Source organism: Gadus morhua, chromosome 23 (assembly GCF_902167405.1).
Source record: "Gadus morhua chromosome 23, gadMor3.0, whole genome shotgun sequence".
In the NCBI taxonomy this organism is placed as follows: Eukaryota; Metazoa; Chordata; class Actinopteri; order Gadiformes; family Gadidae; genus Gadus; species Gadus morhua.
In genome coordinates this window covers 7,951,512-7,976,940 of record NC_044070.1, presented here as the reverse complement: position 1 = coordinate 7,976,940, position 25,429 = coordinate 7,951,512, and the positions used below count along the sequence as shown (strand labels likewise).

Below are 25,429 nucleotides of genomic sequence, written 5' to 3'. Positions count from 1 at the left end.
GTGCTTGCTGCACTGAACTGCTTCCAGAGCAGTAAGCTTTAACTAAAATATATTTGCCAATGGGCTAAACCCTTAAAAAAGCCTGCCCACACGAGAGTTTTGTGTCAGAACTTCAAATAGAAATTCAGGCAGTGCAAACAAGAGAACTAGCAGCCGAAAGTGAGGGGAAAATCTGTGAGAAAGAAGCAGAGGGAACTAAACAAAGGACATTATCAAAAAAATAAAAATACCAAGTTTACACAATAACAAAAATAATTTGTTTGCTAGTTATTCATTTTACATTTTTAGTTAAAAGTTTTAATTTTGCTTCATTTCGTTTTTACTCTCTCAAATTCATATTTTTTGCATGCTATTCAAGAAGTTTTGTTTGATTATATTCACACAAATCTGAATCCATAATGCCAGAGGTCCGGAGGAGATGAAAATCATTGAAAACTAAACACGAAAGGAACTTCTGGCTTCTGGGTCAAACTAAGGGCAACAGCCCTTAGAGTAGTGCTAGATTTGGAAACCTGCAAAACTGATGTTTTCTCTATTTAACCATGAAGCAACATATGGCTCATGTTAGCTGAGCTGCTTCCCCAACACACATACATGCATCTACACACAGACAAACACATGCATATAATCACACACAGATATAAACACACACACACACACACACACACACACACACACACACACACACACACACACACACACACACACACACACACACACACACACACACACACACACACACACACACACACTCACACAAGCGCAGGTGTGACACATAATCAGATTGCATGGATAAATATAGATAGAATGGGAAATGTATCCGTTTTAGTAGATAATTATCAATCTGATATCGGGGTTGCCGGCAACCCTTCAGAACTGCATTTTGCATCAGGGAAAGTCGATGGAAGTGGACCAAAGGGAATTATATTGACTTCTGCTTAACCTTGCTAATTGCTAGAGGATCCTGCACCTCCCTGGTTTTCAGGCTGAAGTCATCAGCAGCTGAAGTTTCTGCAGACAGTTTTCAAGGAAAAATCTATGAAATACCGTCAAGGCTTTTTGCGGAGGGTTGTTGAGGCGGAATTATAACCGGCGGTGAGGTCATTATTGGATCTGGGAAGAAGGTTATGGGCCGACTACCAGCTAAATTGATATTTACGGGAAAGACGATAGGTAATGTCAGTATTTAAAGTGCCACAAAAGCAGTGAGGCCATTATTATTTATGTGTGCCCTTAATGTAAATCGAGAAAACGAGCCATTTTGTATTTGATTCATTAGAACATAACTTTGATTAGTCACTCTCAATTTGAGAATGACTTTTTTTAGGGTAGAAAATTCTTAGCGTCGAATTTAAGTTGATTTAAATAAACAAAATGGGAACATGTAATTTAAGCGCTAGCCACTCAAGTGCAGACCAGTGGAAAGACTACGTCAACCCCGACCATTTACACACAGATAGGTGCTGACAGCAGCAGACTATTTCTGGATTGAATGACTTCTCCATATCATACCTGGCGGTGACTCAAACGTTGAATTTGTATAAATATTTGAAAATTTACTTTGTGTGTGTCCGTTTTTGCGATGAAACATTTCCGATCGTATTTAGCGCCAATGAACTCAACGTCCCCTGCTAGGTGTAACCTTTGGAAACACTGCCATCTAGCGGAGAGACACGGAATCCCTCACATTATTTTCCATCAGTTACCAAAGCATGGACCGGAGATGCAGTATATATATATATATATATATATATATATATATATATATATATATATATATATATATATATATATATATATATATATATATATATATATATATACATATATATATATATATAGTTTGTTTTTCGATTTATTTTCGATTTAAAATGAGAAATAAATGTAACACCCTGTTTTTTTTGTGACAGTGTTATATGGCCCATTTGTCATTTTCTATTTTTTTAAGACAGTGTCAAAGGACAAGTAATCTGACACTTGTCTTAAAAAAACGGTCTATTATCTATCTATGTGCAATTTTGCAATTCACACGCACACACACACGCACGCAAGCACACGCACACACACACACACACCCACCCACACACACTCAGGCACCCACACACACGCACACGCACACACACACACTGACACACACACCCACAGCCACACACACACACACACACACACACACACACACACACACACACACACACACTCACACTCACGCACACGCACACGCACACGCAAACGCACACACACACACACACAAAGAACACATCTTAAACAAATCCATTCAAACGATATCTTGTTTGGCATTAATATTTATTTGTATTACATACATGTATTTGGCAACATATAGATCAGGACAACTGAATGTTAAGGATAAACTTACACGTACAGTATTGCAGAACACGTGACCCTTAATTTCACCATATCGCAGACAAGGTGCACGAGTGATTCAGAGAACGTCATTAAACCTGACCTGACGGCCTTTGCTGTCAGCCGTTACGTATATATTAAACCTGGGGAATCACTCTCATCCCAAAGCCCACCACATGAACGGCTTCCGAAAAAAAAAAAGTGTTGTTTCGGATGACATGACACCAGACAACATCGGCGTTGAGGCAGACGCGCCATGCGCAGAGCGGCGGCGAGCAGGCCTATAATAAACGGTCGGAAAGGTGACGCCGTTTACGAGAAAGAGAAGCGAAAGAGTTGCGTACCTCGCGTACGCACGGAGCAGGAAAGAGAAGAGAACATGCAACAGGGATTATACGACATACAGTGGTAGATTATATAGTATTTCACACATAGAGCAGCAGCGACAGACGTCAAGCAGAAGAGAGAAAGAGAGAGAGAGAGGAGTTTAAGAGTCGGATATAGCGCGGGAGAAGGTTAATACGTTGTACAGCTGAGGCGGGGTTAGCATGCTTTAGACGGTTTACAGCCATAGGAACACACACCACGTTATCACAGGATAAAGGCCATAGCGACATTAGCTCTAAGCTACAAGCGACAAGCTATTGATAGGACGTTGAGGTGAGTACAGGAAGCTACATAGACAGTGTTTATATATTGTAGACGTATAGATATAGAGAGATATATTTTTATATATATATATATATAAAGGAGGTGTCAGAGCACAAAAGCTGGAAAGGCAAGGCATCGCATGCACGTGCAAAGGAAGCGACTTTAGCAGCAGCAGTCAGAAAAACAGGATCCTCTGACACTCAAACGAGACCGATGTTGTCTGGTTCACGACTCCAACAAATGTTTCAGAAAATCAAATTATGTAGATATAGCCAACACATATTAAGGCCATTTCGGAAAACAGGTTTTACAAGTTATAATTCTAGGTTAAACTTTGCGGTGGTGGAAAAACAACCATTGGAACAATGTGGCCAAACTACAAAGCCATAAAGAACAACAAAAGCATGTGTTTTTTCAATCAATCCCCAAAATGGTCATGTCTAAATACCCATAGGAGCACATTCAGAGCACGGATTTGCGCTTACATCATTTCGTATTTTTTTGTTAAATCCAAACATCCACCTTTGAACAACCATTAGACGTCGCACATTAGCAGGTTGTGTTTTGTTTTACATTTAAAGTGCACAACCTCTCAGCAGAAAACAGACAATACTGGCAAGTAATACTAAGGCAACAACAATTACAAATACACTAAGGTTCACATTGGCACACACTTTCAAATCATCACATGTGCACAAAAAGAACACACACAGGGCTCCGGATTGGCTTTGCATATTCACTTGCAATCCAGTCTCCAGTGTCTTTAAGAGCCTGTGAGCTTTTTTCCAGGTGAATTCATTTTCTCTTATTTTTAAGTTTTTTAAGAAGCAAGTCCCTGAAACACAATATCATAGCCACACGTGTCTGGAGACAGGGACACACAAGGCGTATTTCGTTTTTTAAAACAGGATGAAAATACAGGTAATCTATATATTATTGAGAAAATATGAATTACTATGCCTCACAAATAGTCTCTGCTTATACATCTTATATACACCTATGTATACACAAAGATATGTTATTAGGACATCTTAAAATTCTATTTACAATCTATGGTTCCAAGTGATTGTACACTGACTGTCCGGTGGGGCAAATTGTGCTTTTCTAACTTGTGTCTAAATGAGGATGCTGCCACAAAGCCGTCTCTGTCCTTACCAAGAGACCCATCATCTGACAGCTGAAGGGCTGCTGTCTCGTCCTTCTACTGTATGCTTGAATGCACCGTTTCTGTTGGTATATCCGGGTATATATATCTGGTAGCAGTACGCCGCTGTATTATATATGAGTATTGCTATTGTCTGAACGCAGAAACAAAATGGATATCTGTGACGTTAGTAGATGTTTCTATAGAGCTTTGGGTTTTAGTGCAAGTGATGTCAGGTATACAGTAGATGCATGGTACACACACCCCATCCCCGTTATTGAGATAATGAATCTTTCCATAAGTGCTTAGTTTTACATCCCCTGCCCTCAACAATGAAAAATAAATATATTTAAGCTAATTTTTTCCCATGTAGCCAGACCTCCAAGCTTGCTGAGAGCCTGTGGAACCTCTAGTCTTAAACCTATGAATAATAAGACCTCATCAATCCTGAGGCAGGCATCTGATTGGTTGAAACACCAGTCTGTCGGAAAGGCAAACTCTACAGAATCTGAATGGGTAGGAGTATGACGAGTAAGGGGACTCAACCCCTTTTAATGGTTTGCTATGTTCCATTTCTCTCTTGAGTTTGCTTGGCAGTCTGGCTATCGGAAAGCATAACCTTTCTATCTTGTTCTATGTATTTCCTGATGATTATACAGTTTGAATGACATCAAAGTCATAGTTACACACCTAACATGAGAACTATTTGACAAGCAAAGCTAAATGCACAACTATGTTTGGACGAGTTTGATATGCGCTTTAGCCGTTAACCTGGAATAAAGTAGGTTCAAATCAATGTCATACTTCGTAATATACATATTTATAACATCTAGTTAAAAATATCAAGGCTGTCACAAGCCATGAAATCCTATCTCGGAAACAAAGTTGAGAAAGAGAGGAATTTGGTCAAATGAATGAGCACTGCAATACTAAAGTCACCATCCGAAATATGCATGCGATTCTGTCAGTCGACAGTTTGCTGATTCACACAAACAGACATGCCTGCTTATAGAGTTTAGACTAAAGACACAGAAAAACACTGATTGGTACCTTGTTTTTGTGTGTTTCCTGTTCCTCTCCATCACAATTAGGCACTTTTCTCATCATCTCCCTTCCCGCCCATTTGTCGGGCGGAACTCCTCTAAATGGAAACTGTCTAACTGTCCTTTCGAAACAACAGTTCACTCTTCATGAGAACCAAACTTTACCTTGAAACCCGAAAGGTTTTTAAAAAAGCGTTTTTGACACCGATTCAAAGGCAGTAGACTGAGCTGAGGTACGCTGAAGTGCTTTTCTCTTTTCCAAACGATTAAATAAGAGACAACAAAACAACAAACACGTTTTGGCACCGAACGACGTCTGGCGGCCAACGGCAGGGATTAAAAAAAAACGTAATCCCTTCCTCGTCCACCTATTGCACAAGCGTTTCATATCACCAGTAAGTACATAGAAACTCACGCCACGTACACTACGCTACACTAGTAAAGGCAGACAGAAGCATTGTATACAGGGGTTAAGACCAAGGTGACCTAGGTCAAAAACGACAATATGCAATTTATGTATGTTTATATATATATATATATATATATATATATATATATATAGATGTTTTTCTCTTAAATATACTTTTTAAATATGGGACTTTTGAGGAAAAATATATAATAATTTAAATAGATTACCAGTACATTCACAACAAATATTTCATCCGTCAAGAAGTGTGTGCGGGGGAGGAGGGGCGGTGACGATGGGGAGGGCGGTTTTATAGGTCGTGGCCGAGTCGTTCGATCTCCTCGATGAGGAAGTCGATGTCCTCGAAAGTGGCGGCGGGGTTGGAGATGACCATCCTGAAGAAGTTCACCTTGTCTCCCTGGGGCTGGTAGCTCACCATGGTGGTGCCGTACTCCATCATCCTGGCCTTTATCACCGGCGCCACCTGCCCAACACAGCAGACACCAGGGGTTTAGTCTTTAGGATTAAATGTAAGGCGTGGCTGGAATCATGAAGCAGAATTGTACTTTGTGGGAAATGTTTTGCTTCATATTACGGGTATAGTCTATAAAGCATGCATAAAAAAAGACGATCGTTTTGACTTATTTTTCATCAATATATTTTTGGTGCCAAGATGCATTTCATTTGTATGCTATGCCAAATACAACTTCAAACTAAATCCCCTAAAATATTTTAAAAAAAGCCTTGCCAAGGAAGAGTCATCTCGCCATCTAGATAAGCTCATGACGCAAACTGTATATTCAAATAAATATCTGCATATACACTGATGCTATAACTTCTAATGTGAACTAACCCTAACCGAATATCTGATTGTGTCTTAGTTATTTTATGCTGATGCTGCCATTTCTTGTCTGATGCAAGTCTGATGTAAGCATATCTGATGTTAGCATATTTGACACTATCATATCTGATACCAGTGTGTCTAAATGTGGATCTACGGCGAGCATGTCTAATGTTTTGAAAGGTCATACTGAAGTGACTCATATTGATTGAACTCAGTATTTAAATCTCACGGTTTTGATACTTCCTTGCGCTTTGTTTGGTTTTCTGTTATTTTTCCGACTCAGTGACTGCAAGCAATTTTTTCCCTTCTCTTTTTTCCCTTCTTAGTTTGGAGGCTAATTACACAAAATAAATATCCAATCCTTCCCAACCATGAAAGACAGCTCCCACTCGGCAGCTTGACAACTGAACCTAATGACAAGCGGCTAGTCGTGGCATTGACTGACAGGGTAGTGATGGGAGGATGTTACGCTGTGGGTACCGCTGGGGTAAGCAGTCATTTAGTTCTTCCTTCATACTCTGATGACTGCAGGGATTCTGTCTTCCTGCCAGTGAAGGGCAGAGTCAATGATATATTTTCTAGCTAGCAGGCTTCAGACAAAGATAGCCCCTCTTGCTAACGCCGGGGTACAGAATATGGAGGTACGGGGATGGCTTGATGAAAGCTTTTAGCAGCAGCAATAAAACAAGACATTGGTGATCCCTTTTCAAAGGTCATGAGGCAATGCCATTTCATAAAATATCTCTGAGAGTACCAAGAAATTAAAGTCTTCATTTAACTATGTTTAAACTATGGTTCTTTAGATTTATATTGAAAAAAAGTTTAGCCAAATTTCTTTTGACTCTGCATATTCAGAGGGTAAATTTACACCAGATGTTTGCTTATGCTACGATTTCGATTTAGAATTTATACCAGCTGCGACTCATATTTTGGAGCTCCGTGAAAATCTGGCAGGAATAGGGAACCATGAAACCTTTCCTCAAGCAAAAGTTTTCTGGGGGCAGAACCCAAGATTACAATTGTACAACTTGGCAACCAATTTTGCGAATGCGGGATCTGCAGTGTGCAGATCCAAAGAGGCTTTCAATGAATACAGAGACAGGTCATTAAGGAGCAGGTAGTGGTTAGACAGTAGAGACAAGACATTGAGAAGCAGGTAATGTTTAGACAGTGCAGCGACAGGACTTAAAGAAGCAGGCAGGGGTTAGGCAGTACGGAGACCGCTTATTACGGACCAGTTAGGGGTTGGACAGTATGGAGACCGCTCAGTGAGGATCAGGCAGGGGTTAGACAGTACGGAGACAGTTCATGAAGGAACCGGTTGGGGTTTGGTTTTTCAGCTTTTTGTGACTGCAGACATTGGTGATTGAACCCAGTATATAGTATACCGTATATAAACCTCATAGAGGGCCATCATTCTATCATAAAATCAGGACCTATAACATATCATACTGTATACCAACTCATAGAGGGCCATTATCCAATCATATAAATTCAGAGGCAGCAGGCAAGGACACTGCAATTACTCCCTCTCCCATTATGTTTTAAATGCAACCATTCCCCCTAAGCTTGCTGCAGGTGACCACCAGCTGTACTTGGCAAGGCAGTCCTTTCTGTGAAATAACAGAACCAGCAGCTGCCGAATCCCCTCCGCCCCCCGTATCCCCTCCTTTGACGTGAGCTTTGTGTTTTTTTCTCTATTAATTCTTTGTACATTTGGTCTTTGAACAGGAGCCATTTTGGAGGGAAAATGGGAGCTGTTGGTTTTTCCAATTTGGTCCCCCAATCTGTGGCTTATAACGACCATGGTCGGCCGGTCGAAGTGGCGATGCGTGTTGACAGTTCCCTTTCGTCAGGAAGCGTTGGAACACACAAAAAGGGGTTTCCATGGTTGCGCCAGACAGAGACGCCTGATCTATTGATGATTAAGAACTGTTGGACTTGGACAGAAGGCCTAAGAGACATGCAAGAGGAGCGGAGAAGTTGTATCATTTTTCAGGCTTTTTTCCCTTTGCTTTTTGAGCTTTGGCAATGTAAATGTACATTTTTCCATGCCAATAAAGCCATTTCATAAGAGAGTGAGAGAGATAAAGAGAGATTTAACGTTAAGGGGAGAAGATATGACCAGACACAGAGCTAGACTGGGATATAACTTTGAGCCAGATATAGAGAAATAGACTCAGGGAGAGAGAGAGTGACAGACTAGAGAGAGAGGGTGCTTTATATGTCTGGCACGCTTACCATCTATTTGACCTAATAGTCAATTATTACTCCTGCTGCTGTTGTCTTCTGATGGGCTGTCAGCATGTCAGCCTCCCACCCCTATGATCCACAAGATGTACCCCTCCATCTTCCATCTCTACCCCCAATGCTCAAGCACCAACCCCCAAGCATTCAACTCACACTCTATGGGCCTAATTCTCCGATAGCGGACATTTTGGTTTCAAACCCTTGATGGGATGATTGTTCTGAATTAATTTGTGTGTGAAGGCTTCTGCAAGATAAATAAGGCCCACACAAACCCAGCCCATGATCTATAGATCAGGCTACAATATGCTCATTGCTTATTGTTAGATAATAAATTGAAGACGAAGCAGAAACGGATGTTCGAAAATGGGCAACCAATTTGAGCTCTGGATATATATCGATAGGTCATTGGTTGGAATCAGATGATAATGCGGTTGTCGCCATGGTGGCGGCCAATCAGGGCTCACCTTGTGTAGCCTCTTGTTCTTCTCCTCCTTGTCCACTATATGGCGCATGCCCGGGGGCAGGTACCAGAAACAAACGTTGGTGTGCTGGGGCTGGGAACACAGACAAAGACACACACAATCAATATCTACACTAGCAGGTGCCTACCCACCTGCTATGGTTAGCATTCTAGAACTTACAGGCCAGCCGGTTGGCTGTTTCACATTAAACTATTTTACAAACAATTTACAAGCATGAGCCGGAGAAGGAAGGCAAATCATCCGTACGCTGCGGGTGGCTAGCCAAGCATGCTAGCTCCCTTTGTGCATACAGCTGGCTTGGTTTCAGGTCGCTAGTGTATGACCCCAGTGAGAGCTATAAGGGAACCAGAGCCAGTCCACACACCTGGGCCAGAGCCCCACAGCCCTGCCTCGTCCTCCCTAACCCTGTCAGCCCCTCTGGGGAACCAGCCCCCTCCAGCTATTACTGGGGACCCCACGCTTTCAAAATTAGCCATTGGTGTCCATGCGTTTTACAATGATGTGGTTTTTTGGCCGCCGACAGAAGCCTTGTTTCCTTGTGTTTCTGTCTCAGTGTGTGTTTTGTGTTTTTGGGGTTTGGACAGGGGACATACTCCAGAAATGGCTACATTCATATGTATATGAGCAATTATGGGATATTATGCTCCTCATTAACTATAATGGCAGCCCATTAGGGCAGTTGCCAGAGGTAAAGAGGCCATTCAGCCAACACAAAGGACTAGCTCTCCGCTTGTCAATCAAGTCAACCTCAAATAATGCTAAACCCTCTCACTGGTAAGATGCTAATTAGATAACATGCTCTGAATGGGTGTAACCAGTACCCGACACCACTCATGTTATTGGTTACGTTGTGTCTTCTGTTGGCATATGAATCTGTACGAACCTTCCCGTCAAAGACCATCTCGTATCCTTCTCGATCCTTGATCTTGTTGTACAGGTACTCCGACAGCTCCAGGCACTTGTCTATCTGAGACTCGAACCCGATAGTGCCCTGGAGATACAGAGGGTTTGAGTACAGGTAAACTACAGACACCGGGCTTTGAACCCATAACCTTTCTACTGCGAGTCAAACAACCTAATCACTTGATTATCCTGCACGGTAAAATATACAAATACAGTGGAATCTATTTGTCTCTTTCCGTCCATCCATCCATCAATCCCTCCGTTATCATTTGCTTCTACACTGCTGTTGGTTGGATTTTAAGGGTACCTTGGCCCTCCACATGAGCCATAGTTTGAAGATGTCGACGTGGCGGCCACACTGCAGTGCCTTGTCCCCGGTGTCGTAGGAAAGGTCGTAGTGCTTGTCCTGCTGGAACAGGTAGCAGGCGTGCATCTGGTTGCAGTTTTGCATCAGACCCTGCAAGGAGAGAATCAGAACGGTCCAATCACTGACTGAAATCTCGAAGATTTCTGTGCTGTTGGCCAAAGTTTAAAGCAAAAGTTGGGATAACCACGTTAAGGATGGTGTGTGTGTGTGTGTGTGTGTGTGTGTGTGTGTGTGTGTGTGTGTGTGTGTGTGTGTGTGTGTGTGTGTGTGTGTGTGTGTGTGTGTGTGTGTGTGTGTGTGTTTGTGTGTGTGGCCCACCTCTTCTCTGACCAGGAGAGCGGAACACTGCAGGGGGACAGACATCATCTTGTGGGGGTTCCAGGTCACTGAGTTGGCCCTGTGTAGAGAAACCATTATGACCAGGATCACCACAAAGTTAAAGAAAATCACATTCAATAAACCACAACATCCAATTCGAAAATGACAAAAATAAAAAAAAAATATATAAAACTAAAACAAAGAAAGTACAATTAAAAGTTTAAAACAACAAGGTTTAAAACAGCCCAGTTTAAAACAACAAGGCTTTAAACAGCAGCAACATCTTTAGGAACAGCAACACTTGCCTGTCGACTCCATCCAGTTTCCACCTATGTCGTCGTGACATCAGCAGGCTGCCTCCCCAGGCGCCCTATCAGGAGAGAGGAACCAGGGTCACATGACGGGTTCACAAGAAATCACAGCAAAGAGCTTTGTAATGTTGTATTCAATACGGCTAATAAAATTGGGACAGAGTCTTCGCAACCAATCCTGGTTGGGGAGGTCATGGTGGTGGTGCTCTCAAACAATGCCCGTAGCCAGATAATTGGTCATCCATTTAAGCTAAAAAATAAATGTAAACTAAACACAACTGAATAAAAAGCCAGCAGTGGAGAAAGATTCTCTCAGAATAGTTTATGCTTAATTCGGTTTGGACTTGTTCATTTGTTTCCACCGTGGAGCGGGCAGAAGCACAACCCCCATCACCTTTCTCAAACCCTGGATACGGCCCTGTCTCAAACCAACTCCTCCACCAAACTGGATTTGAAAGACAATCTCTGACACCCATGGGGATCTCTTTAACACTGTGCCACAAAAGCTCCAACTTAACCAAGATAAAGAACACAGAACCGATGAATGTATGAATAAAAAACAAAAAAGCTTTAAATATTTCCCAACCATCTAACTACATGGCGTAAATCATTGAATTGAACTTAGGAACCATCAGGACTAAACACCGGGACCGAACCAAGCCTCCCTCTCCCATCCTGTTACGCGTCTTCATTACTGGCTGAGGAATGAGCGCAGGGTCTGCTGATAGAGCTGTCGGCCTGCCAGGCCTACACCACCGTCATTAACAGATAGACTTCTCCCACAGAGAAGGGGAGAGAGAGGGCAGCCATGACGGATCTGTCGGCTGGGAAAACCATGATTTACGACCCCAGCTACTGTTGCTCTAATCTCCAGTGTTAAAAAGGAAACCGCTGGCTCCGGTGTGAGCAAGCTAATAGCACAGTAAATAGCAGACAGATATATTAGGTTTATGGAACTAGCTTGTGGACATGTCTGTCTGAATGCCTCTGTGAGCAGCTCAGAGCCGTAAGGATTATTCACCACTCTGCAAATATGATGCAAATATGTTTTAGGCTCTTTGCAGTAGAGTCCTATGAAGCTTAAAATGGACACTTAAAGGCTAAGGACCCTAAAAAGTTCAAATTCCCTAAGTAGCATGCACCCACACATTTTGTACCTGCATTCATCCCAAACACATAAGTGCCCACTAATTACCCTAAAATACTCTTAAGCAGACTACACGCTTTGTACTCTTACATGCTAAGTAACATAGCTATGATAAGTTCCCAACAGGCTGATGGCCCCTTACATGTTGAGAAACATCAAACACTAGGTGCTAAATCGTGCCATAACATTCACCTAACACATTAAGTACCTTATTGTTTGGCCTCACACGCTAAGTACCCTACATCGTAACATGAAACATAGCTGAATTGCGCCTCACTCACCATGAGACTCACATTCACCTGCATCCAGATGTACTGTAAAAATACAATCTGACTCACTTCCATCCAGACACACTATTACACTACTATAAAAATCATGTCCACGTCCATCCAGAGACACTATGACACTACTGTGAGACTCACGTCCATCCAGACATACTATGATACTACTGTCAGACTCACGTCCATCCAGACATACTATGACACTACTGTCAGACTCACGTCCATCCAGACATACTATGATACTACTGTCAGACTCACGTCCATCCAGACATACTATTAGACTACTGTCAGACTCACGTCCATACAGACATGACACTACTGTCAGACTCACGTCCATACAGACATGACACTACTGTCAGACTCACGTCCATCCAGACATACTATGATACTACTGTCAGACTCACGTCCATCCAGACATACTATTAGACTACTGTCAGACTCACGTCCACGTGCATCTAGCAGAGGTGGAAAAATAACTGAACAAAGCTACTTAAGTAAAAGTACAGTTACATCACTGAAAATTACAAGTACAAAATACTATTTTCAAAACTTGCTCAGATTACTAGTTGCTAGTTACTTTTTTACTGGTCATATTTAATGCCTTACCAATCATACGTTTCAACCCAAAATCTCTAAACAGGGTTAAAATTGACTCAATATATGTACTTGAGTAAATACATTGCCTGCCATTCAGGCATACTATTACACTACTGTCAGACTCACGTCCACGTGAAACCAGACATTGTACTTCTTGCAGATGTCCGAGACGGCGATGAGAGGGTCGAAAGCTCCGTACACTGTAGTACCAGCGGTCGCACTCACGAAGAATGGCACAAAGCCCTGCACACACACACACAAAGATATGTATGCATATTATATACAAAAATATATGAATGTATACGTATTTATTTGAAGCACAGTTTCATCGCTGGCAGATTGTTATCTATCAGATTGCTATTGTTATCATGCCTTAAACTTCCCAACAAATCACGTCAGCTCCCACTGCATCGTTGCCATGGTTAGGGTCCATTAAATAACCCTGTGTTAAAGAAGCTTATGGACACCATCTTGGTTCTAAACACGAGCTGGGAGGTGGAACTGAATGGGGAATTCCTCATTCAGTTCCATCTCCCAGCTAGCGAGATGAAACCAAAGGACCGCTATGTGAGTAAGGGCCATAGAGCAAGGTTATGGAGCTCACCTTCTGTTTAGCCTCCAGGATTTTCCTCTCCAGGTCTGCTGGGATCATCTTACCACTGCATCAAGACAAAAACAACATAGGGGGCTCGGAAGGGGCCAGTCATTTAGATATACTACATTGTATCCAAGGTATTGCAGGTATGGCTCAGGCTGCATCTCGCATGTAGGCATGTCATCCCAGGACCTTTCATCTGTAGGTCAAAAACCTGAGTCCCTTTACTGCTACCCAATTGATGCGTGTGTGTTTGTCAATGATGTTTGATGTGTGTAATGGGTTAGGGTTAGGGTTAGGGTTTATTCTGTGAATGTAAGTATGTCATATCATGTAATTGTTTATGTGAGTTGGTTGTTTGAGATTGATATTGCAGAAATATGTGTGTGTTTATGTTTTTAATATGAATTGTGTAAATGTGTGTTGCTACATTTTCATTAATGAAAACATATCAACAACGTTGTATGTGGGGTGGGTTGTATTTTGTGAATGTGTGTGTTTATTGTTGTATTGTGTGAATCTGGGTGTTTATTGTACTGAGTTGCATTGTGTGTGTTTATTGTATGGCCTTGTGTTGTGTGAATGTGTTTATTTTGTACTGGGTTGTGTTGTGTGACTGTATTGAGTGTGTTGTGTTGTGTGACTGTATTGAGTGTGTTGTGGTGGCTGAGGAGGACTCACGTCTGGTCAGCCTTAACGCAGATGACACTCTCTGTTCCAATGCCAAGAGCTGCTGCTCCTTTCTTAATGGAGAAATGACTCTGAGAGAGAGACATAGAGAATAACAGGCCGAGAGAGAGAGAGAGAGAGAGAGAGAGAGAGAGAGAGAGAGAGAGAGAGAGAGAGAGAGAGAGAGAGAGAGAGAGAGAGAGAGAGAGAGAGAGAGAGAGAGAGAGAGAGAGAGAGAGAATAACAGGCCGAGGGGGAGAGAGAGAGAGGGAGAGAGAGAGAGAGAGAGAGAGAGAGAGAGAGAGAGAGAGAGAGAGAGAGAGAGAGAGAATAACAGGCAGAGAGAGAGAGAGAGAGAGAGAGAGAGAGAGAGTCAGGGCAAGAGAAAGACAACACGAGAGGGAAAAACAATATCAGACATAACATAACATCCCAGACAGACAAAGAAGCAGAGAGGAGGGAAGTCAAGGGAGTGAGGGAGGGCAGACAAAAGTCCAAACTAATTGAGGACTTGTTTTGAGTTCATGTCAGAAAGACAGAATAGAAACGGATTATAAATTATACATACATTAAAACACGGTAAATACTTAAAACTGTAAATTGTTAAGGTCAAAATGCGCCTACATGTTCAGACGTGAAGGCCGCCAGGCGAGGGACGGATGACATTCCTTTCTCCTTCACTTCAGGGAACATCTTGAAGCGCGCCAGCAGCATGGCGTACATGTTGGAAATGGCGCCACCTAAAGGACAGATGGGGTAGTACTGCTCAGCACATTTATTCATCGTCGTTATTCAACCGTCAGAGACGACCGGCAAATCACCTCACGGTTAACAGCGTTACATCGATTGGCTGAGATACACGGGGTCATGGTGACAAGACGATTGATTAAAAAAAAAGAATTGGTATAGATATAGATGTGACGAGACTTGAATAGATGTGGCCCAAAATAAATAAATTCAGATGTCATTAGACCTAGACCTCAGGCGACAGCATACCGAATCACTGTTGAAGCTATTTATCACAAAGACAATTCAACTGCGAGACATTTTAATCATTGCAAGATTGTGATATAAGATAGATACACAATTTCAAAAAACGAGGTGTGTTAATTCAACACGAAGAACGGGTTTTCTGTTGCGGTTTGCCTCATAAAACTGGGAAATGACACGAGCACAAACCGTTCAGTTTTTATGTTTGGTGTGTGTATTTCGTTGTGTGTGTGTGTGTGTGTGTGTGTGTGTGTGTGTGTGTGTGTGTGTGTGTGTGTGTGTGTGTGTGTGTGTGTGTGTGTGTGTTTGTGTGCGTGCGTGTGTGTGTTTGTGCGTGCGTGTCTACATACCGGGGGAAAAAATGCCGTCCCCGCTACCATCCTGCCAGCCAATGATCTCCCTCATCTTCTTCAGCGTGACGTACTCGAGCAGCACGAACACGGGTGCCACCTCGTAGGTGAACCTGCGGCGTGACGTCATGGGGGACGGGATTATATAAACATGGAAGCAGCCGCCCACGCGCCAAAAACACCAAGGACTTGCGAGGCTTCGTCCTTATGGACGATAATTGATTGTATAAAGGATATTGGGGTTGGTATTTTAGAATAGGTTGACAAAAACCAAAACAAAAAAATGTTTTTGGCCACACAATGAAGTGGTAATTCTACTGATTTTTGTAACACATTCTCACATTATTATCAACAGCACAATCACAAATGATAAGCTTTTAAAGGGATGCTAAGGCCTTTGTGTGCAAAATCTGCACGAATAGGCTATGCTATAGGCCAACATGGCAAAATGCTTTAAAATCATTCTTACTAATTATTAATTATTGTATAAGCAGCTACCTTAAAAATTGAAAATATTTGTATGCAGCCTATAATTATATATGGCCTAGTAGCCAAATTATCATTATAATGCTCTAGGCCTATATCATTTAAGCCTATTGTGTTATTTATATTGGATCGAAGCCTTTCACCGTCAACTATCATGTAACATGGAGGCATATTTTCAGTATTTCAGAGGTAAGTTATATAAATGCAAAAAATGCATCTGCGAAGCCGTCTGCTAAAAAAAACATTTTTCCGCTTCCAGGGCTGTAAAGCAAAACGTGTATCACGTTAAACATAACACTAGAATTAGATTCAGATCAGTCTCAACTCTGAATTCAATTTAAGAGCTAATTTTCTCTTCTTTGATCACCATGGGGATTTGATTCGGGGGGGGGGGGGGGGTGGGGGGGGGGGCGTCTCCTCATTTAATTTATGTCTCGCTTCTTTTATTCTCTCTCTGACAGAAGAGCATCGTTATCTGTCCCCAACAGACGCACAGATAATAATAATGAATAGCACACTCGGATGGACCGGCAATGGAGTTAATTGTCACCGACCGTCGTCGTCATCATCCTCATCATCATCACCACCATCAACGTCATGTTTTATGTGGTGACGGGCGGACTCACATGTTAGTGTTGGCGGTGGAGGTGAGCCAGTCCGCGGCCAGGCCCACCATGTCCAGCCCGGTGGACAACTGGTTGAAGTAGCGCGGGTGGGCTGCGATAAAGAACACAAAAACCACCGCGTTTCACCACTGACGATTATGTTAGGCCTATCTCTCTTTTCAGGAGAGATTGTCTGTAGGCCTACTATCTCGGCTAATTGCGGCGGATTCATTTTGAAATGCCGAACTGCAGATGAAACCTTAGGAAATGTCAAATCGGCTTACAATTATTCACCCTATTCTATAGGCCTACAAAGTAAATATATTTTTTTATTTGGTTCATTTATGTAGCCTATTATTTTATCTTTATTTTATTTTTTTACTGTGGGTCTTTTCTTCTAAGGCAAGAAGGAATAATAGGGCTTCACCAATCTTCTGTAATTGTCTGCCATTATTGGCCATTATCTGTCATCATCCTCCGGGTCCTGCTTTAGTCTGTCCTCACAGTAAGATGCAGGCCGTTCTGCATCAATAAAGATAACGATAGGCCATTAATGGAAAACAAATGTAGGCTGTCTAAATGTCCCCCTTATATTCTACACGTATGTATGTATGTATGTATGTGTATATATATATATATATATATATATATATATATATATATATATATATATATATATATATATATATATATATATATATACCATCTTAATAGACAAACCCACACGTCCTGCTCAATGTATCTAGATATCCAATCGAATCAAAATGTTTTGAGCTCTGGGCCCAAAACCTTCCTGGAACACTCACAGTTCCATAAAGGCCTATTGACAGCAGATCATAATCTCATCATGAAATTGAATAGGGAATAAGGCCGACCTCACCTTAACAAAATAAAGCAAATTTATCGTCGTTTATTCGTGCATTTCTGTCTTGTACGGACCTCTGAAAGAGCCAAATTAGGCCCCACCTGTCTTAATGGCGTACTTCAGGGTGGCCCGGCAGCTGACCAGGATGTCGTCCAGGGACTCGGGCTCGTCCTGCAGCTCCCAGTTGTTCCTCTGCATCAGCTCGTTGGGGTAGTGGAAGTCGATCACCTTGGTTTCCCGGTCGAAGGACTCCACGATGTAAGCCAGTAAGATATCCACCACCTCCTGCAGGAAGCTCATGGTTTTAGCGTCCCCGTCCGAGGCGGGCAGGAGGTCTGGAGAGAAAAGGAACAGATGTGAAGAAGCGTTCAGGTTTCATCGTTCCTCCATTCTACATTTTTCGTATAAATGTGGAGCTTATGGACGATTTTATTATTTGACGTCTGGATTTAAAAAATACATTATAACGTTAACGTTCATAAAATAAAATAATGTGTCTGAAACAGCCGTTTTCATTCTTAAAACGATTACACAACCAACAGCAAAAAACGGCGATAGCGTGATTTTAATTCATAATTTATTTAAAATGTGATATGATTGACAAGCAGTCCCGCACTGCAAGGCCCGCCCTATCCATGGGTTTGGTGAAGGTGACCCCTAAACAGGCAGAAACCCAGACACACACACACACACACACACACACACACACACACACACACACACACACACACACACACACACACACACACACACACACACACACACGCAAACACACGCACGCCAACACAGTTGCTTTAACGACAGTGGTCGCGAGGACAGCTAAATTCTTCCCGATGACCCCCCGGCTTGCCCGGGGTCCCCCTCCGCCTGGCAGGACCTGGTACCTGTGGAGTAGAGGTCGGAGAAGCGGACCGAGGCCTTCGGGCAGTTGCAGGGCTTGTTGCAGTCGCACGGCGCCGCCGGGGTCTCCTGCGGCTTGGTGGGCAACTCGGAGGACGTTTTCTCCATCTCGGCCACGTTCAGCAGGGCTTTGGATCAATTCGATGAAATACAATATTTATATTGGTGATAATGGACTTCAGAGAGCCGCAACGCTTGATGAAGCGTTATGCAATGATAATAAAAACATATATCATATGGCCTGAAATTAATAATCGGTGTATTTTATGGGTACCATGACAGACATTTTGGGGGGATGAACATACCACATAATTTCGAGCCGAGACCTCCGGATAATTTCTGTGCAGCCGCTTGGCACCAAGCCCTGGCTGTGGAGAGAGAATTAATTCATAAAGCGGATCCTCAACGTCCATCTCACACACGATTATTTCTGGTGTGTAGGACTCCATTTGTTCGTTTGTGTCAAATAATCGGAGGCTACAAGGCCCGTCTGTGTCTTGTTTTTGTGACAATGGAAATGAACATCAAATAGAGCCTACAGGCGGGCTGAACCTCTGCAGCCAAACGGAGACGCATTAATCCAAAAGGGGAAATAAAGCAAAACCACTCACGCGTGCTGGGGCTTTGACTCCCGGCAGTGTTCGGCGGTACGTTATCCCCACCGAGGGACCAAAAACCTTGAGAAGCCATCGTTACAGCCAGATGTGGAGGGTTTCAGGAGGAAGGGAGACCAACAGAGTCCATCCAGACGCGCGGAGAGAGAGAAGGAATAAAGCCAGCGTCGACGAGGTAGACGGGGGAGCTGTCCTGCGCTGCGGTGTTGAAGCTGGATCTACGCGGGGCTGGATCGACCCGGAGCTGGATCTACCCGGAGCTATCAGCCTTTACTCCCCCAAATCCAAGCGGGTAGGTTGACACGAAATAAACCCTGCTGGAAAAAAAAGACCCGAACCGAAACGCAGTGTGCGCACTGTCTGTTCCCCCGCTCGTCTCGATGTGTCCTTCCGTGATTCTGCCGTCCACAGGTAGAGCACCACACACACACACGCACGCACGCACACCACCCGGATTATGCAGGAACCCGCAGTGTCTCCTCAACCGAAGAGCGCAATACGCGCTTCAACGCAAAGCGCATGCGATCCTTTCTGACCTCATGGAAATGTTGTGGAGAGAAAGAGAGAGAGAGAGAGAGAGAGAGAGAGAGAGAGAGAGAGAGAGAGAGAGAGAGAGAGAGAGAGAGAGAGAGAGAGAGAGAGAGAGAGAGAGAGAGAGAGGGACAGAGATGGACAGAGATGGACAGAGATGGGGTCTGCGGTGCCAGGTCGCGGTTCCTCTTTATAACAAACCCCCTGAGATTTTTTTTTAGTCGCTATTGTTGCTCATTATTTGATCGGTCCTGTATTAATCCAATTTCCCAGACAGATATCGAATCGCAAGGAGGGTTTTAAAGTGGTTTACGCAGACTGGCAACCTCCAGAACACATTTGAAATATCAACCAACCAACGGAACCATTTCTAATTGAAGTCTAATCTCCTTTCCGTACGTTAACCCAATTTCGCGTCACAACCACACAGGTCATGACGACAAACTCGCCCCCCGCGTCGTGACTTCATTCCGCCAACAGTCCCGCCCCCCCCCCCCCCCCCCCCCCCCCCCCCCCCCAAACTCCCCCCGCCTCATCAAGACAGGTGCGACCCTTTAGTTTCATCTGCTTTTTCAATGTCCCCTTCTATTGTTTCCGTCGGCTCTGGTGGTTCGCCTGCAGGGCGGATAAATGAGCGCACAGGTCTGCTCTCTCTCTCTCTCTCTCTCTCTCTCTCTCTCTCTCTCTCTCTCTCTCTCTCTCTCTCTCTCTCTCTCTCTCTCTCTCTCTCTCTCTCTCTCTCTCTCTCTCTCTTGCACGCACCACTGCACATCAATTTCGTCCTGAGAGAGAGGAGAGATGGAGGGTCCCTCTTTGGCACCAGAACCCAAACAGAGAAAAGAAGGTTTACAGCTTGTAATGTCGTTTTACAATATAGGTGCTCTTACCACATACCACATATATATAATCCTTTTTACGGCGCAGATCGAGGCCTCAGTGCGCATTGGCGGTGAAGCGAAATCAGCCATGCACCCGAATGCGCAACGCTACCGGGTGGCGTTGCGCATTCGGGTTCATGGCTGCGCACTTCGGTCAGCGTGTCCTCATGAGCATTTAACAACCCCTCGGGTTTCTTCTGCCCTCTGAATGCCAGAAAAGGTTAGCCGTGAGATGATGAGAACTCCAAAAGCTAAAGCTATAATCCGATATGGAGCATGTATAAAGGCGCTTTAAACCATCCCCTTCTATACATATCGTAATGGCGCACGCACATGCGCTCATGCACGTCATCACAGTGATTAACACGCGCGAAGAAAAATTCACGTCGAGCATCTGCAGAAGCGAGGATAATGGGTTCATCAGCACGTGACAGACGCATGTTTTAAGGTGATCCTAGACACTCTATATCTTTCTGAACAACTTGTAGGCCTAAGAATTAGAGTGTCTTGAGTAGCAATACTACATTGAATAAATCAAAGTACAAGTATTTCAAATGACCAAAAACATGTATTGAAATTGCAGCAACCCAAACCCTGTACATTTCTACAAGACACATTTACACATGAACAATCCGAAAGCAGCAACAAAATGGATTATTGCCAATGACAAACGACAATCTACTTGTCCTTGTTGTACTTACACATGTTCTATACAGTTATTACAAATGATAATCTAAGTAATAATAATCGTCTATATATAAGTTAAATGTAAAAACAAAGCTGTCAAAGTGAAATGTCCCAGATCTTTGAACTCGCTATGCGGTACCTGATATTCATTTATGTTCGTCTATATCACCTTATATTTAATTACAAAGAAATAACAGCAACAAAAGTGTAAAGGAATAACAGTTGTTATTTACAATCAAATCGCCCCAAATCCTTTTCAAGCCTTGAAAAACATACTATGTACTGTCGTGCTCTACAAGTTAACTCTGCTGTACATCTAAAGCACCGAAAAAGCTAAATCTATGTCACTGTTGTGCCAGATGATTAACAACCTGAAAATATGTGTGAAAAATTACAAACAGGAAGTTGAAAATTAGCTGACCTGGCTTATTTCCTGGGAAACAGGAAGCGGCACAAAGTCCGAGCGGGGCGAGGGCAACATTCAGATTAACATTGTTATATTGTTTTGGTTTCCAGCTTCATTCAGATACACCAAAAGATCGATTTCCAAAACCCAGGTATTCTGAAAAAATACCCAATTTTTACAACCAGAAATTTCACCTCTCCAACCTAGGTATTGTAATGGAAATGTCCATAAGACATGGCGGTCTCAAGACACTAAGACACTGTGACCTCTCAGTTATTATCTATAGTAACCATTTCACTGTATGTGCCGCACTTATTGCCCTGGGCTGACTCGCAGCTATACCACGGGCTGCGTCCTGAGATGCCGAAAGGAGTAGTGGCATCCCTGTCTGCAGCTGCGCCTCAAGGATGCCTCCCCGCGTCAACACCGGAGCGGGCCCACTGTTCGGGGCTCACCGCAGCGCCTCCACCTTTGTGTGCTTGTTTTGTTGAGTGGCCTCTCTGCAGAGACCACTTTCTATTTGTAACTTCTTTACAATAAACTCTTTAAATGTATTATGTCGTCAATACAGTATCGAAGATTTTCCACCACAGTGTCCAGGATACATACATCGAGTCAGTGACATAAACTGATATTTTAGGCTGGAGCCATCCATACCTAACATATGGATCAGCGCCTACAGTCCTGCCATGGTATTCATAAAGCTAAAGTCTCGACGTGCGCGCGACGCGGGCACACGGACGTCCCCCGGGGCTCAGTGGTGCTTGATGAGCCGCTGTCTCTGCGAGGTCTTCCTCAGCAGGTGTCTGAAGTCAAAGGGGTTGCCCCCGGCGCTGCTCTCCATGGAGGGCATCCTGCTCACGGAGCCCCTGGCGAAAGGAAACACAGGACGGTGATGGGGACGCTCCCGGCCAATCAGACACCAGAGTTAGATAGACCGTCGAAAAGATGCAGATACACTCTTTGGAAACCTCGGGGAGGGCGTGATAGCCAAAAGTCCGATGAAAATCGAAATTTTTAAGGTACTAGTTCGAAGATTTTGCCACGATAAGAAACTAGTTCTGACTAATTACCAAATTGCGTACATGTGACTTTTTCCACTACACAATGTACGGCTGAGATTCACACGTTTGCAGACAAAATACGTCTTTGTTTGCTAGCAGGCATGGGAAGGTCTGCTTCATAAACTGCTAGGTTCTGAAATCAGAATGTAACCCTAGCGGTCCTGGCCGACAGCAGCTACCCCTTGAGCAAGGCTGGGATTCAGACGTTTGCGGACGGCATACCTCTTCTCCCTTCCGTTCTCCGTGGGAGGTTCTGGTTCTGAGTCGGCCCGTTCGCGGGCCCGCCTCTGGTCCAGTTCGGCTCCCTGCTCCATGGAGACACTCCTCTCCAGCGCCGCCTTCCGCCTGATGGACTGTTTCCTCTCCATGGAGCGCCTCCGCTCCAGCCCGCCGGCGCTGCTGCTGCTGCTGCTGCTGCCCTCCTCCTGGGCCTGGCTGCTGAGGAGGCAGGGGGAGGACATGCTGGTGGTCAGGCCCTGGTGGTACGGCTCATCCTCATTCAGCAGCTTCTCTGGCCTAGAGGAGCCGAGTAGAGAGAGAGACACACACACACACACAAACACACACACACACACACACACACACACACACACACACACACACACACACACACACACACACACACAAACAGAAAGACTTGCTGGTCAGGAAATGAAACAACTGGACTTCCTGCTTGTTGGTGCTCAATTCCTTGATTATCCTCTTTTTGTATTTTATTTTGCTTCTTATTTAGTTAATGGATCCTTATAAATGTTAAAGCTAAGTTTTGAGTCTCGAGAAAATAAAATGTATTATTATTATTATAAGTTGGTTGTCAGACAGGCCAAATTGGAGCGCATGAATCAACATGTCATGCGATTTAATGAGAGCAACAAAATCAATGCCCCACTGGGAGGTATTTTATTTTGGAGTTCCAGCCTGCTTGGCAAACTCCATCGTTACAAATCAATGGCTGGAAGCTGGTGTGGCACCAGGGATACAGACGTACATACTAACAGCCCAACTAGCAGACAGACAGACTGACAGACATAGACGGGGAGACACACAGACAGATTCAGGCAGACAAACAGACAGACATTTACACTATGAAAGACAGGCATAGAGACTCAGACCAAATCAGACTGGACAGAGAGACCCAGGATACACATACATGAACGCTACAGAGCACAGAGTTAAGTAAGTACTACTATTATTACCTGTGCTCATACTTTAACTACCCCCTGGTCATAGTGAGCGCCCCGTATCGCTGGTGGACAGCAAGGGGAGAGGAGTCACACTGACCCAGCTCCTTCTTTCAGACCAACACAGTGTTTCTCCACTGGCACCAGAACCAGATCGTTACTCCGGCCCCAGCCAGGCCAACATAACCTCTATCGACCACCAAGCAGGACCTCCACCCCCTACCCTTCCACTTGCAACCACCCCCCCCCACCCCAAACACGGCGGTCATAAAACGTGGTGTAAGAGAAACATCAATTTGGGTGCTTGCTTACCCGTCCTTTGTGGGAAGAGACTTGCTATCCTGCACGGACCGCTGTGGAAAACACACGTTACAACACACACAGTTAGTCCTACATTTTACCACATTAGTTATTCAATTTTCTTATCGTTTTGCATGTAGAAGCTTTATTTAAGTTTTTTTACACTTTAAGGCTAGTATCCTTATTTCATTGGTGTACGAGAATTAGTTCAGTATCTGTATGTGATCTGCTCTTTTGGTCAAAGGACAGTTTGATGATGACAGTTTAAAAGGTCAGTTGTCTTGTAACTGAATGGTTGCTAGTTCGATCCCCAGCTCCTCCTAGCTAGTGATGTGTTGATGTGTCCCTGAGCAAGACACTTAACCCTAACTGCTCCTGACGAGCTGGCTGTCGCCTTGCATGGTGGACTCTGCCGTCGGTGTGTCAATGTGTGTATTAACCGATGTAAGTCGCTTTGGATAAAAGCGTCTGCTAAATGCCCTAATTGATAATTGATAATTAATTGATTAATTGAAAAGGACGAAGGCCATCGCTGATGCATTGTAAGTTTAGCCAAAAGGCAACCGACGGCAGTTCTTAACATCCCTCTCGCCGGTGTGTTGATATCTGGGTCTTCAGGACTCACGTGGATCTGGTTGTAGTAGGTCGACTCCTCGGGGGTGTTCAGGGTCTTCGGAGGCTGGGTTCGACGGGGGGTCCTTGATCCTTTCGGCAGGACTGGAAACCAACAGAAAGAAACAACACCTGTCATTTGACGTCGCTGAATAGATTGAGTTGAACTGTGTGTCAGACCGAAGGGGCAAACGCTCGATGGCTCCGTCATTTTGGTTTGTGTGTATTTTTGTCATTTTATTTAACTGTCTGTATGGGTAATGACGGAAAATGTACGGTCGGAACTTTGGAATAAACAAATGGCGGAAAAGTGGTGCTAAATCCCGTTACAGGATTGGTTGCATTCCGGGTTAAATTATCGACACTAGCTTGCCCTTTTGAACCCTATTGTCCATATTGACCTGCCCCCTACATGAACACCAGCTTAACCCTAAGGCTTTAGCCGGTTAGACTTTTTCAAAGGTACAATATTTAAAATAGATTGCCTTGATCCGATGTGTTGCAACCAGTGACCCACACTGCTCCACATCCAGAGCAGTAATGAAGCCCTGCAGCCAGCCAGCGTTTGGTAGAGCTAGGGAGTGGAAACTG

General features: G+C 43.8%; 2 protein-coding genes across 3 annotated transcripts in view; both read right to left on the bottom strand.

Moving 5' to 3' along the window:
* Nucleotides 1–2,285: 2,285 nt before the first annotated feature.
* gad2 (glutamate decarboxylase 2) lies at nt 2,286–19,757 on the bottom strand. Its single transcript, XM_030349370.1, has 16 exons — nt 19,177–19,757; nt 18,871–18,933; nt 18,550–18,693; nt 17,767–18,000; nt 16,822–16,912; nt 15,710–15,822; nt 14,994–15,109; nt 14,382–14,461; nt 13,710–13,764; nt 13,232–13,348; nt 11,075–11,139; nt 10,770–10,848; nt 10,392–10,541; nt 10,065–10,172; nt 9,164–9,253; nt 2,286–6,089 (listed from the first exon to the last, which is right to left on the bottom strand). Exons 1-16 carry the CDS (start codon nt 19,253–19,255, stop codon nt 5,916–5,918), a joined length of 1,758 nt encoding a protein of 585 aa, XP_030205230.1. The 5' UTR covers nt 19,256–19,757; the 3' UTR covers nt 2,286–5,915.
* Nucleotides 19,758–21,136: 1,379 nt separating this feature from the next.
* Nucleotides 21,137–25,429, bottom strand: part of myo3a (myosin IIIA) — a 55,751-nt gene continuing 51,458 nt past the window's right edge. For both annotated transcript variants that reach the window (XM_030349368.1, XM_030349369.1), the window contains 4 exons: nt 24,852–24,943; nt 24,239–24,279; nt 22,968–23,261; nt 21,137–22,550 (listed from right to left, as the gene is read on the bottom strand). In XM_030349368.1, the coding sequence (XP_030205228.1) occupies nt 22,436–22,550; nt 22,968–23,261; nt 24,239–24,279; nt 24,852–24,943 (542 nt within the window). In that variant the 3' untranslated portion in view covers nt 21,137–22,435. The remainder of the gene's footprint in view (nt 22,551–22,967; nt 23,262–24,238; nt 24,280–24,851; nt 24,944–25,429) is intronic.

Coding starts and splice junctions, on each gene's coding strand:
- gad2 (XM_030349370.1), bottom strand. CDS start 19,255: ATGGCTTCTCAAGGTTTTTGGTCCCTCGGTGGGGATAACGTACCGCCG. Junction 18,694..18,870: donor TCTCGGCTCGAAATTATGTG/GTATGTTCATCC, acceptor ATTGATCCAAAG/CCCTGCTGAACGTGGCCGAG. Junction 11,140..13,231: donor ATGTCTGGTTTCACGTGGAC/GTGAGTCTGACA, acceptor CTCTCCTGATAG/GGCGCCTGGGGAGGCAGCCT.